We start from the raw sequence: 16,378 nt of genomic DNA on the forward strand, positions 1-16,378 counted from the left end.
AACTGCAGAAATGATTATAAATCCAAGTGTTCCTTCCTACCCTGTGTCAAATGCACACAGAGCCCCACAATGATGGTAACACACAATTTTCTTCCTTAACTCAGGTAAATAAATAATCTCAATATTTGCATGAAGCCCACTTCATTCAAGTCTCTGCTCAAATATGACCTTCTCCCAGAGGCTTTCTCTATAAAACAACCCTTTATTCTCATATTTTTCTTCACAGCATTCTCACTAAGTACATTAGCTGATACAATTTTGGGGAGTAGTACCTATTTCCTCTACTAGAATTTAAGCTCCATGAGGGCAAGGGTTTTGCTGCCTCCTCATGGGCGAAAACAGTATCTAACAAAAAAGTAGACACTGAGAAAATTTACTTGCTGAATAAACAATCTTAACTGAACATCCAAACAACTCATTGGTATTTATTGCTTTCTATGTGATAAAGAGAAAAGTTTAGTATTTGCAAATTTGTTTTTTCATCCATAGTAATAAAGAGAAAGGCAAAGAAACAGTATCACCACTATATTCTGCTTCAAAATAAAAACATTCCTAAAACATGGGAGCCTTGCCTGTCCAACATTACCTGTTTTTATCAAATACTGTCATTTGTGCAACAAACGTTTTTTCCCCATCTTCACGATTTCGTTTTCTTCTAGCTGGAAGTTCTTCATTGACATCTGAATTTGACAAACATTACTCATGAATCAAATATTCAAACAAATACACCAGATTTATGACATTTGGACCCTTCACACAGCATATACTCTATCCCAGATGAGGTACAGGAAGTTGCAATATAATACCCAGACTGACACCTTTCAATTTTATGTCTCCACCTTGTGTGTATGTTCTTATTTTTTAATATTCACTGACATTATTAACCCCACATCTTTGCAGATGTTAGTTTCTATTCAGAATGATCTTCCCTGCTAGGCAAGGAGAAAAAAATTCCTCCTCATTCATGGTTACTTTCCAAGAACTTCAAAGAATGCCTCAAGACTCAAAGATTATTTTTGTCAAGGTATTTCTCCACTAACCTTCAAAAATACCTCTATTATACCATGGATCATTTAGCTGCAATTATATTTTATGTTTATCTCTGTATTCCAGGTTATGAGGCTTTGGAAGACGGGACTGGATTTCTTAATAATCTTTGTGTCCTGAGCACCTATATGTTATATATGAATAGTTACCTCAAAGGTGGATTCAGAACAGTGTGGAGGATAGAAGCACAGATATGTGGTAAGTATAATAAAATGTTAACTGTAGAATCTAAGTGGTAGATAAATAGTTGTTCACTACCAAATTCTTTTGAATGTTCTGTATGTATGAAATTCTTCACATGCTGGGGGAAAGGATGAATTATTTGCTCAGAGACTAATTTAAATATCAATCTTTTCCATCCAGTGTTCAATATATACATATATTTTTTTACTACATGAAATGTTTCACCATATAATAATGAAAATTTTACAAATTAAATACCTAGTACAGTACAATAACCAACAGTGTAAGCACCAGGCCAATTTACCGTAATATTAAGTATCTCATTAGAGATTTCCTAATAAAGGCCATGTTGTTAGAGCACATGCAATAACTTCTAGTTCTGCATCATTTTTCCCTCTAAAAGAAACACTTTGTACACAATTATGAGCACTATGAAGATGCACTACTTCAATCATTTTTACAGTTCATCTTAATCTCCAACAATAAAATCTAACAAAATTATTAAAATAAAAATTACCAATATTTTCATTGGTTTCTCCATTAATCATCCCATTATACTCTCTTCTTCCTGGACGAGTCACTCTAAATAGCAATGAGTAAGACTTCACCATATGGCTGTTACTAGGTTCAAATTCATTACTGGAAACTGCAAGGGATGGGAAGTTTCCAGGTTTTGTTTGATTGAGGTCAGGATTCAAAGGCACCTGCTTTTTACCTGTAGGAACTTGCCTTATCGGACAACTTACATCCTGCAAAGGCAAAGATTATTATATTTATTTATGTATATGCAATGATAAGAATGATAATAAAACCTCTAATCACAGCTATAGGAAGTACAGTTTAGGGCATGATTTCCAAATGGCATGCTAAGATTCTAAACAAAGGTCTGAAAATTGTGATGAAGCACAAAAAAAATATCAATCAACTATCTTTCAAATATTAACACAATTGAGGACTTCCTCAATATAATGAAAATAATGATATAGTATATCTTATATTTAGCTGATGGTCATCTTAAAGTGTTAAGTTAGAAATATAGAACTAAAACCATGCCTCAAGTATTACAACTCATGTAAACTACTCTTTTCCCTTAAATATTCTAGTTTTAACAAAGTAACTAATAGGATCACTAGAAATGAGAAAAGATGATTACGATAACCCTGACAACAACCTTAAGAAATAATAAATCCATATATTGAAATATATTGTCTATAAGAAGTAATATTAATCATCTTATGAGTAATGTTCTATCGTTATGTAACCAGGGTGAGCAAAGCCGAAAAACTGCAAGATGCAGACAACCTGCTAACAAGAAAATACAGCACCTATTTTAGGCAGCTTCTGTTTTAAAACAAACAGAACACATGCTTATAGTCTTACAATTCTGTTCTACAAGAGTGTAAAATGGGAAAAATGCAAGTCTCCGTCACCCCAGTTCTTATACTCTAGAGAGGACTAATATTAGCAAGTGGCTGTGCATATCCTTTGACGAAAATATTTATGCCTTTTCTTAAACAAGAAGGATCATACTATAGTTATAGTCATTTCTTTTTTGCCTAAATAATATATCTTGAAGAATTTTCACATTACTACTTACTGTGTGTGGGGTTTGGAGGACTAGAGAGTATTATTAATTAACCTTTATAGAGTTTTTAATATACAGTTACACTGGTATCTCCCATCACTTTGGTCTACTCCATATCTCTAGCACAGTTTTTACCACATCATCTTACTATGATTTTGGAAGAGCATTAGCAATAGGAACCTCTATAAAGACCATTCTTACTCTCTTTTTTTGGCCTTGCCCCACAGCTCGTGGGCTTTTAGCTCCTCAACCAGGGATAGAACCCATGCTCCCAGTGGTGAAAGTGTCCTAAATTTTTGGAATGCCAGGGAAGTCCCTCCTATTCTTAAAACACCAAAGGACTTCCAAGTCTACTAAAAGTAAACCTACTGGCTTTGGTGGGTTGCCCAGGAAATTTAACCAGTATAACACTTGTTTCTATGGTAAAATGATTTCATCTTGCAAATAAAAATTTGAAGCAATATATTAACAAGTTAATGACTGATAACGCTAGCAGCTGAATTTCTTTGCCTGAGAGTACTGGTACAAGATAATTCTTTAGGGAAGAACACTCTCTTAGCCCTTATTTAAAATACCAGTGGGTTTAAATAGCTAAGGTGAAAAAAAAAATTAAGAGATTAGAGTAGCAGGAAGCAACTGAATTTATGTCCTAAGACGCTAAAAAATAAGCTTCTTCCCCCACATTGTCATACTTCTATAACAAAGTTTTATGCAGATACCTACAGTCAGATTAGAAAAACCTGAAGACATGGGAGGTTGGCAAAAGAGGTTATCAATTTTACAATTCAGCCATCAACATATTTTAAAGCTTTTAAGGTTTAAAAGTGCTTTCCTGCTGCCTCAGTGGTAAAGAATTCATCTGCCAATGCAGGAAACTTGAGTTAGATCCCAGGGTCGGGAAGAGCCCTGGAGAAGGAAATGGCAACCCACTCCAGTATTCCTGCATGGGAGATCCCATGAATAGAAGAGCCTGGCAAGCTACAGTCCATGGGGTCACAAAAGAGTCGGACATGGTTTAGCAACTAAACAACAACCACATAGTTTAAAAACACATATATTTGCATAAACATAATTAATGGAAAAAAGTTATTCCATTTAGTCCACCAGTATCATTTTATACATCACCTTTCTTTTTTTGTGGCAAACTTTCACAAGCAGGACTTCCAGGGTGACAGAATTTTGTTCATTTTCTGAATTTTGTGTTGGTTTATCTAAACAGAAAAACAATACTTCAAAATCTATTTTTAAAAATAGTACTCATTTTCCTAAGACGTCTGAGAATTTCAAACAAAGACTTTCTATAATGAAGTCTTCTCAGAAGTTTACTCATTTCTTTTCCCCAAGTCAGTCCCAAATTTAACAAATACAGTTAAGGCTTCTTAGAAAGCATAAATGAAATAGTTCAGGAGAGGTAAGACACAAAATAAACATTTTTTTCTTTCTCCCAAAATCTATTAGAAAAATTTACTAGTTTAAGATATATTTAAATTGAATTGGTTACTATCTTTCACTTCATTTTGAATGCTGAGATGTCTAAACTAAAAGGCTCTCTGATGTGACCAAAGCTTGTAACCAAAAGGATTAAAAGAAAAAAGGATTTCAAAAAATATTAAACATAACTTATTTATAATAATATAAACATACTATCATTTTATAAGCAAGCGAGCTATTTTTGACCTTTCCCCCAGAATCTTTTTTTTTTCAGATTCTTTCCCCATTTATTACAATTTTTTTCTTTTTTTAATTAATTATTTTATTTTAATTGGAGGCTAATTACTTTACAATATTGTAGTGGTTTTTGCCATACATTGACATGAATCAGCCATGGGTGTACATGTGTTTCCCATTCTGAATCCCCCTCCCTCCCCCAGAATTTCTTTAAAGCATAAATGGGATAGCAAAAATCAAGATATTAGTTACTACCTAGGAGAATCTCTTGGTTTACAGAGTTTAGGAATCTTAATTTCAAAGTGATAATATATAGTCTTTTAATCAATGAACTTAAAAAAAAGGCTTCTGCCAATGAAGGTTCCAGAATACTTCCCTACAATTTATCTTTAATCCCAAAGGCACTAATAGTCCAAAACCTTGAATATTTTATCATTCATTTATCATTAAGTTTCAATAATATACAGTTACTATGTTATATATATGTATACACACACATATATGTTATAGATGAGTAATACACATATATATATGTTATAGATGAATCCATATACAAAGAAATAATCTTTGTTCTGAAATTTTAGGCAACACTTTTTCTGCTTAGACATATTCTTCTTACTCAGGGTATATACATAAAACACATTTGAATCAGCCTCTTGAAAGCTGTATCCAGGATAAAGATAATTTAACATAGCCAAAATATCCAAATGTCCAAAATGCAATAACAAAAATATTCTCTGAACAATACTCACCATGAAAATAGTACCCTAATAATCTGTGTATTCATTCTAAGCAGTTATAAGTAGTAACTGCTAAACAAGTCTTCATTCAAAAATAAAAGGAAAAATAATATTTTAGGGATCTGGATGTTATTTTTCTACCCTGGTTTCTTAAAAATATTATTTCTTAAAAAAAACTACAAATATACCTTGAATAGACAAGAGAGGCAATATATATGCTTCTTTCCAACTTCCACTAATTTCAAAGTTATAATGGGAAATTACTTTCTGGAAATAGAAGTACCGACAGTTTACTTTCTCATTTACTCCAGTAATATCAAGAAAAAAATAAAACTTTAAGTGAATCTGAGCAACTCTTGAACTGTTCTGTCATGTAGACAGGAAAAAACTTATCATACCATGTGGCAGTTTATGTCAACTAATTAATTCAAGTAAATTACTGTTACTTATATAATATTAGTAAATAGTATTATATTAATATCCACCAATAATTTCAGTGATGGGTAATTTATGTTTATAGAAGTACCTGAGAACAAAGGGCTAACAAACCTATAAAATTCATATTATGAGCTTCTAAAGTATTAGAATTCATGTACTTTTTAAATACCACAGGAGATCAAATATAATGAGTGATTAGAAATAAGAACTCTACAAGATGATTATAAATGATTTAGGAGAAAAAACATGAAAATGCCACTCAGGATACTTCTATTAAAAAAACAGACCAGGTCTAAGGCAAAACTAGAAGTTAACATTAGCTGCTAATATGACCAGACTAATAGGATATGACCAGACTTCAAATTTCTTACATTAAAAACTTGACTAGTTATCAAACTGTTCTAATATAACCATTCTATTTATTATTACACTGTTTCTTACTAAACAATATCAAGGATGAACAACTTGACCTGTTTCTTATAAAGATTTTATTACATTGCATGATTATATTAAAGGATACACACTTAAATTTAAGATGGACAAGCCCAGAGGCATTTTATCCATTTTGAAACCAACTGAAACTTTTCCCAGTATGCTTTCACCTTTTTTTAATGAAGTAACATTCAAGACTATGTAATTTTCCTTTTACAGTATCTAACATATTGATATATCCCATTGGTTAGCAGTGCTCGTTTCAGTTGTTATAGCTTTGTACTGGGATGGCCACAAAGTTTGTTTGGGTTTTTTCATAAAATGTAATTAAGAAAAAAATTCAAAATGTTTATCCCTATTCCAGGTTCTGAGGCAATTAATTAAAATTCTCACCATCTTTATAATTTAAAGTTTGAAAAATGTTGTAAATAAAAAATAACAAAATCTAAGAAATTTCATTTTACTAAGTCTTTCCCATATTTTCTACTGGTGATCTTTGGAAAGATGAGGGCTCTGAGTTGGTAAGATAATGTTATACAGTTTTTTTTAACTGCAATACTTGGAGCCCTAAAAGGTATGATTGAGTTTTTAGAGGTGGAATTTCATCTATTTAGATAAGCTAATGTTTACCTTCAAGAATGAACCCACAAAATATTGATTATTTTAACAATTTAAAAATCCACTCATAACTTAAATGGACTTAATTACCTTCATGCCTTATTAAAATACAGACTCCTTAACTCCACCAAAACCCTACTAGATCTGAGGCCTTAGAGGGTCCAGGTATATGTATTTCAAACAAACTGTCAAAATGTTTCCACACAGACTAAGATTTAAGAACTACTACTTTTAAAGTTTAATGAGTTATAAGTTACATCCTCCATATTCCACTATTGACCACAAAAACCGTAACTGAAATTGCTGGGGAAATCCACTAAAGAGAAATTAAATGATGAGAATCAACATCTTTTCCATTAAATATAATTTTACAAATTTACAGTTTAGTGGGGGTTTTTTGCATTCACAAAGGTGTGCTACTGTAGACTGCCAGTAAGTTTACTTTTAAATACATACCATTTTTGTGGAAGAAACCAGTAAATGTAAGCTGCAGATGAGCTGACAAGCTAAACAGAACAAACAAGAAATTTTACTACTTTAATATGCTATAACAAAAATAACTTAGACTTTAAATATAACACTGAAATCAAAGCTACTTCAGCTAATTTATAAATATTTGGCTGTCTAATTCTTAACTCTATTCAAGCCTAATGACTCCATGCTTTCCGTGTTAAGTATGACATCCAAAACAGTGTGTCTATACACACTGAAATATAGACACCACACAAATAGAAAAAACACCAAAGAAGCAAGGCAGAAAGAGACCACCAAATAAAAGGCAAGATGATTTATAGTGCTTTAATGTTCTACCTGTGAAACGGGGACAGATTTCCCTTCCCATCCCTCTAAACAATAGCTGAATCCATGCTACTCAATACTCAAGTGTTTTGTGTGTTGTCAAGCTACAGAATTTCAACCTCCTTAACAAATGATGCAGAACCATCACTTTCTACTTTAATGAGGGATGAAATACACAATCACAAATATGCAATCAATTTGTTACTTACTATTCAACATGTCATTTTCACTTTTAGTTTAATAAGCAATGAAAAGGAAGCATAAACTATAATGATCCCTTTGTTTCAAAAACTATTTACTACAATGGAAAAACTATTAAGTTGGGATAAATAAAAACATCAACAGGCTTTTGTAGTAGCTTTAAACTGGCAAAGAGCAATCTATCTTTAAATCGGGAGCCATTCATAACTTTCCAGAACAGTTTCTGTCATGTGATACAGACACTAGATTATACAGGGCTATAGACAACAGATGTTGGGAAAAGGGAAGCAGTACTGAACTCTTACTCAAGAAATTTACTAGTGTAAAGAATCAAAGTAAAATAGTAAAAGCACAATATGGTTCAAAAAAGGGTATCTTTTTTTTTTTTTAATGATGGTGACAATTTATGCATTCATATAACCAGAGGAGAACAATTATATAGACTTTGAGGCAAGAGAGCGTCGAGGAACGAGCAATGGTCAGACATGAGGCCATATTACTAACAAGTTAGTTCTGTAACTGTGCCCAGGACTCCAAGTATTAGCGCAATAGGAGGTTAAGTGAGATATTTCAAAAGAAGATGTGAGGATGCCTCTATTTTCTAGTGAGATAATCCATGAAAGTGTATGCTAAAAAAATACAGGGTGGGAGTCCTGAAGGGCATTTCTAGAACGGTACTAAGAAAAGTAAGCTAGGATATCAACAGACTAACAAAATGACTATGAAGTGTAAGGGTTCAAGCAGAGTTAAAAAGCATAGACACAAAGGAAAAATTAGTAACTGTAACAATCAAGAAAAATTTTTTTTCAAGTACATTAAGAGGATCAACTGTAAATGAGCTCAAAGGACTTTTTCCAAGGTGATGAAAATGTTCTGTATCTTAACTGCGGTTACGGTTACACAAATGCATACATTTGTCAAAACTCAAACTATATACTTAAGGTGAGTTTATTATACTGAATATTAATTATATACCAAGTTGATTTTTAAAAAGTATATATACCATCTATAAACTCTACAAGCCATTTCACTAAAAGATAACTAGCATTTTTCTATAAAAAACTGTTCCATAAACGAAACCTTATAACGTAGAACAGGTGAAACTCCAAAATAAAACTGAGAAACTGAGAGAAATATTCCACAGTTTCCACATGTTATAATTCGTTAGTCACAACCAGCCTATCCTATTCTTAGTTGCTTCAGTTAAACCTACATACTAAAGGCCAGGTTAATTTTTCTTAAAATATCATTTTAAATGAATCAATTCTTTCTCCAATTTTCTAATGGGTCCTCAACTGCCAAATCTTTTGTCTAAGTGCTGTCTGTGATATGGTTCCTATTTCTCGTTAATCCTACTAAAGACTCATATAAGAAAGTAGAATAGAATGATAAAATAGAGGCAAATCCAAGTTTGAATTCTGGCTCCAGTTATTACCTGTGACCTGGTATCTATAAAATGAAGATTGGGAGACATGGATAAAAGACTAAAGATATCCATCAAAGTACTTGCTTCCCCTTCTACATAAGACCCCATCCCCAATCATCCCAGAGCTTAATTTCCTTTATAAGCACTTGTATTTACCACTTTTTGTCACAATTTTTTCATACACATTCTTTTAACATATCAGTGTCCTTTGTATCTAGTAATGTCTTACAGAAAGGCACTCAACAAATGATTTTCAAAAGGATAATGATGTCCTCCCTACAGGTGTAAGATTTTTAAGGTCAGGGATCAGGACCCATATATTGTGGTACTTCTAAAATTATTTACATTGTTTTCATAGGAAATTCGATCCTAGGTTCCAACTATGAAACAACAAAAGTACCCTGCATTGATCTACCCCAGAAAACTTTATATTAGTGTTATTCAAAACCTGGTCTACCCACTGAGATAACTGGAGAAACTGTTACCATGCCACAAGGCAAAATATTGAGAATCAGACTTTAACCATTTTTATAGAAATTTAGCATTGCCGTGACATCCAAGTACGTGATCAATATATTTTACAAAAAGTATCCATCTACAAAAGATTGGAAATTAAAAACTAACAAAAAGGTCACCACAGGATGGTTTGAGGCACAGTTTTAAATGGTACATTACAAATTAAATGAGATGGCAGATCCATTCAGCCACCATATAACATTGTTTGAGAAAAGGAATTCCAAATTTCAATTAACCAGCTTAAAAAACAAATTTGGCAATGTGATTTGCTAGGCATAATTTTCCCTAAAAGTAAGCACTTTTAGGGGAAAACACCCTCCTGAAAGTAAACACTGATATGTGCCTAGAATACAATGAAACAATGAGACCAAGTTGATCCCGTTCACTGGTGATTTAGTCCAAGGGAAGAGGACAGTTTTCTCTCCCTTTCTGATTTACCCCTTTCCCTCTCTTGTGGCTACTGTGTCTACATCTTAATTGGTTAAGGTGGATCAGAGGAAGGGAAAAAAGAAACACGTAGGCCTTGTCAAACCTATCTGGTCTTAGGCAGCACAGAATCCAGCTTAGATGATCAGAATAGGATATCAGATAAGGATTTGGTTCATCTTCGTGATGTGTTTCCTATTTTTATCTTCTTAGGAAGAAAGCAATATGGGAACAGGAAACTAGAGGGGGAATGTGAAATTTTGGGATAAGATTTTAACCACAAGTAATTGACAAGTATCTGACAATTGTAAAGCAGAATAAGGTTAAATAAATTTAAATTCATAAGAGATGAATATTTTGAGATGAGATTCATGTAGGAAACTCAAATTTTAGGAGGAGACAGATCTCACAGAAGGACCAACATTTTTATGCAGGAAAGAAACCAAGATGAGTGCCTCAAATTTATACATTAATCTGACAGTGGCAGGTTTAAGACTTCATTTCTAGAGTCATAGCTATATGACCTCAAAATAGGTCAAGTGTGATGATAAGCTAAGTTACATTTAATGTTATGATGTAAACATTAAGATGACGAGCATTTCTTATTAGTATATTGCTTCACACTGTAAACTGTGTGTATCAAGCTGTTTCTAAAAGATGTTTATTTTCCTTAAGACTTAAGTAAAAAGCCGCTGTAGTCAGAAAAAAAGTCAATAAAGATATGATTGTTTTGGGGGAAAAAATCTGTTCTCAAATACCTAGATTTTAAGAATCATGTCTGATTAGTGGTGAATGATAAGGCACCTTCAGAAGTACATAGGCACAAAGAAATTTACAGTCCAGATTCTAAAAAAGGAACAATTAAAACTTAAGTCTGAAAGGATGTTGATATGAAAACAACTTCAAAACTTACAATCAAGACAAAATTGTTAAAAAAAAAAAAAGAGAAAGGGAGGAAGACATCAGATCCTGTTATGGTGGAAAAAGACATATACTCAACTTAAGAAGCAGCCTGAAGTTTTAAAAATGCAGCTAAACCTACAAAACAGGTGGCTAGAGTAACACCATTAATGCAGTATATCTATTTAAAATAATTTACAGCTTTCTCAGGATAAAGACCCACAATCTTAAATAGCCTACAAGGTTCTGCATTATCTGGTCATGGCCATCTGCTGTAGTCTCATCAAATGTCATCTTCTCTCTAGTCAGGTACACACTGCCCTCAAATGATGTTACCTTCCCTTTATCTAGAATCACCTACCTGCTCACCCTCTATCCTCATTTTACTCCTATATTCATGTTTCAAATCTCAGCTTCTTCCTTCAGGGAAGCTCTCACTGAACATTTCTATTCCCAAATGAGACTCTCAAACAAGAGCTGATTCTCCTGCCTCATACAGCCATAGTTTCCCTATGTGTCTACTTTTACTTTCCAGCACTTATATTTATTATACAATTATGCCTTTTTTCCCTAAATGCTGATAAACTCCACAAAGGCAAGGTCTTCATCTGTTTTGGTCACCATTACATCCGCTAGGTCTTAGTAAAGTGTCTGGGACATGGTACATGAAGAAAATGGGAATCCCAGAAAAAAATAGATCCAAATTTTGTTACAGTACAAAAAGATGATAAGAAAAGGAAAATTACTAACTCAGAAGTTTAGGTTGTAGTAACAACAACATAAAGTGATGGAAGGCACTTTACCTTTTCAACCTACTAAAAACATAGGCTTGGAAATATACCTAGTAGATGTTCTACTTGAGTTATCTTTGGAAGGAATTTTTCCAGCTACTAACAGGACCAGGAATGGAAAATGATTAAGTGGAAATGCTTCTAAATTGACCACAGGAAATATTTCTGGAAGCAATTCCAATTTGGAAATCTTTTCATGCTACCTTTCAGTCAGTGGAGATGCACTTAGAAGTCAGGAGTTGTGACTACAGAATTCCCAAACTGGTAGGATTAATAGCCCAAGAGACTCCCTGGGATCTTGCTAAAACAGAATACTACAGAAAGATCAGAAATTTATACCAATGAATTATAGTGCTTGGTCAAAACTCAAAATAAGTTCAAAATCCACAATATACTGGCAAGTCAGAAACAAGAGATGGAGAGGACAGAACATAAAGTATTGTATCATAAATTCTTTAAAAAGAAAGACATTTTAAATATATATAACCACACCAGAAGAGCAAGAAGAAAAGATTAGGAAAAAATAGAGACTAGAGATGTGACCACTATGAATTTCTAAAATTTGCTAATTGCTATGAAGTTCACAGAAGCCATTGTATAACGAAATAATCTTCATAGTTGGTGGGTATTACTACTGAGTTTTAAGGTTACAAATGCAACCCTGATCTACTGTCACAAATTGACTGATACGTTAAAGAAGTGAAAACCATGAAATATCCCATGTTTCTTTTTTTCTATCAGCTTATCCCCTAATAAATTTCTGCCATTATCTGTGACAAGTAAGATAACCGTAGAGTTAAAGTACAAAGGACAAAAAAGATCCTTCAACACCAACTTCATTCTGCACAGATAATGCCAGGAATTTGGTTGTTTTTAAGTCTCTACAACTGTGTTAAATAGATCAGGCATGTGACTGTTCTAACGTTTGGGCTGTAGTACTACAGTATCTGGGGTATCTCAACAGTCTCCTGGAACTTTGGGGAATGAAATGCATTGGGGTTGGGAGTGGAGACATTAAGACTGTTGAAGTACTGAAAAAACATGAGTTCCAATGGAATATATCCCAACTGTAGCTACTGAACAAACCCAGGATCCAATTAAATTGAGTAAGAGCTTTATGTTTAAGATAGTATAGAATAAAAATATAGATGGGAGATACTTTATTTGTACGTGATTTAAGATTTTAAGGTCTACTAATTAATTTCATGGAACAACAAAGATTTACCTTGTTCTCCCATAAGAGAATTTGACAATAGATCTTGCAAGTAAGGTTTTATAGTGCTGACATTATATACTGCTGTCTAGGGAACTTACAATCCTATGTGATAATAAAGTTTAGTAGAACAGCAGCATTATGCCTAATTCGAGATGCAAAATACATTGAAGGAATTTAGTAACATAGGGCCTTGCGGGTAAACTTAAAATGAACCAATTTCTCAGTTAACTTTAGTGACTCTGGGAGCAACAATGAGACGTTCATAAAGATGGAGTGTGTGTGGCGTGGGGCTTGGGGGGTGGAACATTGAGTACAGTGATTCAACACCTCATGGGCCTGAAGAGCCTTGCTGAGTATTAAGCAAGCATGGTCAGCTCCAACACAGATAGATAGGTCTGTTTAAAAAGATCTTGGGGAGCTGAAATGACCAACCTCACTGGTCCCAGTTAGATCCTAGACTATTTTTTAAATTACAAGCAGGAATTCTATGCAACTCTCTGAAGTTTCTGTGAGTTGGTCAACAATACCCCTGTTACAGTACTGGCAGAGTTGTTAAACTCATTGGGTCAAAAGGAATATAATTATTTGGTGAGTACCAGTATAATAATCTATCTTCTTCACAACACACACTCTAAGAGAAGTTCTGTAATATTTATCAAAGCCAAGGTCACAATGAGATAGTAGTCACGTTTAGCAGTGATGAAGGTAGAACTTTGATGGGGGAGATGAAGAAAGGTTCAAGTTTTCTTCTGTTTGTTTTCACTCTTCCTTCTCACACAAGCCTCAGAAGACCTGAGGGCAAACTATTAAAGTGTTTAGGAGAAAAGAAGTGAGGATGTTTGGTCAGGCTCTGACTACAGCTTCACACTTTAACTACAAAAGGCCCAGAGGGTCCCAAAAGGTCTTTCCAGGGCAGGTGAACAGATAGGATTTGGAACAGAAATTCAAGTAAGTAAAGAATAGAGTGCATGCACTGAGCATATTTTCAGTCTATATAAACCAATACTGTAAGGTATTCCTTGGGCAGTAATCGATTAGGTATAAAGATTTGGGATCTCAGCTTCTAGAATGAACCATCAAAGTGTATTTACAAATCAAAGTCTGCCTAGATAGGGAAATAAATTACACTTCAGTCCTACAAGACTGCAAACATTTTAAAAATGAGATTAAAAAAAATTCAAATAATAACCAAAATGAAAAGGCAAACTTAAAAGCAATTATAAAAGTGACACCTCTTGCTCACAAAAATGAGATACTATAAATAAAGCATCATTGAGTTAACGTACATCCTATCTAAATTGGTAAAGTATGATTTAAAACTTCAAGAGAAAAAGAAAAATCCTGTGGTCGTTTTCTCAATCCCATTTTTTACACAATCTATTATTTTTAGTTCTACATTCTCCCCTAAAAGTAGTCAATGAATAAACAAATACCACCCAAGTCCCTGTTTCTCTTTAGAATAATACTCAACTTTCTTTACTTATCAAAGAGTAAGTAGATACCTACCGTCTAGGATTGGAAGCATCTGTCTAGCCTAGGGAGATATTAAGCTAACTGGGAACATTTAGGGATTAACTCTGGGAATCATATTTGAAAACATACATTAAGGTTCTGTCCAAAAGGCCAGGTTTCTGAAACTATCATGTGATAAACACATTTCAAATATAAACTACAGTTAAGAATATTTTGTCTGAAGGACGTCAGTAAGAGGAAGGATGAGAAAGGGGAAAAAAGTGCCTCTCTCAGAACTGTAGATGATTCCTTAGAAAAGATGTGATCGTGTGAAGCACTTGGCACAGCACCTCAAGTACAGCTGAGTACACCATAAACATGAGCCTCCATCTTTCTTCAGATGAGGTAGCAGGATTAATACTAACTCCAAAAGTTACAGAAACTCTGATTCAAAATACAAGAAATTGTAGTACAGAAAAATAATAATGAACAGAAATGCCTTAGAAAACAGTGAGTTTCCAGCACTGGAGATATTCAAGATAAGGCTTAAGAATGGAGCCTCTGCCAGGGAGGCTACAGGAGAAGTAATCCCTGATTTGTGTGTGAGTTTGGATCAGATGACCTCTAAAGTTCGCTCTAACTCCTTACAATATTGAGGTGATCACAATGAAAATGATCACTGTACTTTTTTTTTCCTCAAGTTTGTCACTTAACGTAAACTGATAGGTTATCTTACCTATGAGATTCTTGCTCTCCTTTCATTTTCTCTACTTTTGATAACATATCATCAACTTTAAATGTTTTCCTGGAAGAAACAGATAAACAAAATAATCACTTCTCAACTGGGAAAAACAAACAGATTATACTTTATTGTCACTAGAATAGGCAAACTGGGTATGTGATTTTTATTTTTAATAAGATAAATTATGGATGGTTAGCCATAACAATGAATACTATTGAGACAGTGTGTATTATAATACAGCAAACAAGCCTTCAAGTCCCATTTCAAAGGCTAACTTTTCCATGAAACCTTGGGTAATTAATCCAAAACTAGAGGGATTTCTCCCTACCTATGGAACTTGGTTTATACTTATTTTGACATTTAGTCTCCTAAATGTGAAACTTGAATAAATATTTTATTTCTATTAGATTGTAAGTTCTAAAGGGCAGAGATTCATCTTCTTCAAGGAAAGCCACATTGTGCTTGGCATGTTGTCTTAATCTTGGTAGGTGCCAAGCATCTGTTGGACTGGGCCAAACAAATGCAAATTATGTATATTTTGAAACATTCATATTTCTATTAAGTAACCTGACAAATATGGATATTCCATAAAACATACAAAGTATAGTAAAACACCCTCAAAGATGAGCAGCAATGGCTAAAGTTAAATATGTCACTGTAAAGAGATGGTTGTCACCATCATGAAAAAAACTGAAGTTTAAAGGACATATCATCAAATCATAACAAAATCATCAGCTTTTTAACTTAACAAGAGAAAAAAGTAGTTTTCCACAAAATAGAAACTTAAATTAAGAATCACCACACCCTCAGTAAGCAATTTAAGAATGAATGGATTCTAAAATAAGCCTCATCTTTGTTCTTAAGGTAATCTACTATTTACATTTTTTAGAGGCTAAAAAACTAGACTCATATATGTTAATGGGAAACAAATATTTCTTATACTCCCTTCAAATTTAGAACTCAAAAAGATTCAAGCATTCCACATTAGTTACTTTGTAAAGCTTGAATTCAGATACTAGAAATTACTAATATGCTCACTCCTCAAAAACAGCTATTGTACCCTATAATAAAATATCAGCAGAGAAATGTCGACGTAAATGTATCATAGTAAAACACTGATAGGAAGAACAGAATTGATATAAACTATATTTCAGGTGAATAAATAGCCTCCATTAACAAAAGGTCTTTTTTAAAAAAAG

General features: G+C 33.4%; 1 protein-coding gene across 2 annotated transcripts in view; it reads right to left on the reverse strand.

The window, feature by feature from the left end:
- Positions 1-16,378, reverse strand: part of SUZ12 (SUZ12 polycomb repressive complex 2 subunit) — a 38,506-nt gene that overhangs the window by 16,233 nt on the left and 5,895 nt on the right. Inside the window, exons 4-8 of one of the 2 annotated variants that reach the window (XM_068976692.1) lie at positions 15,174-15,242; positions 7,168-7,217; positions 3,941-4,026; positions 1,748-1,979; positions 587-680 (exon numbers count right to left, since the gene is read on the reverse strand). In XM_068976692.1, the coding sequence (XP_068832793.1) occupies positions 587-680; positions 1,748-1,979; positions 3,941-4,026; positions 7,168-7,217; positions 15,174-15,242 (531 nt within the window). The remainder of the gene's footprint in view (positions 1-586; positions 681-1,747; positions 1,980-3,940; positions 4,027-7,167; positions 7,218-15,173; positions 15,243-16,378) is intronic. The other variant, XM_068976693.1, reaches the window with a different exon arrangement.

This window comes from Capricornis sumatraensis, chromosome 8, assembly GCF_032405125.1.
Source record: "Capricornis sumatraensis isolate serow.1 chromosome 8, serow.2, whole genome shotgun sequence".
In the NCBI taxonomy this organism is placed as follows: Eukaryota; Metazoa; Chordata; class Mammalia; order Artiodactyla; family Bovidae; genus Capricornis; species Capricornis sumatraensis.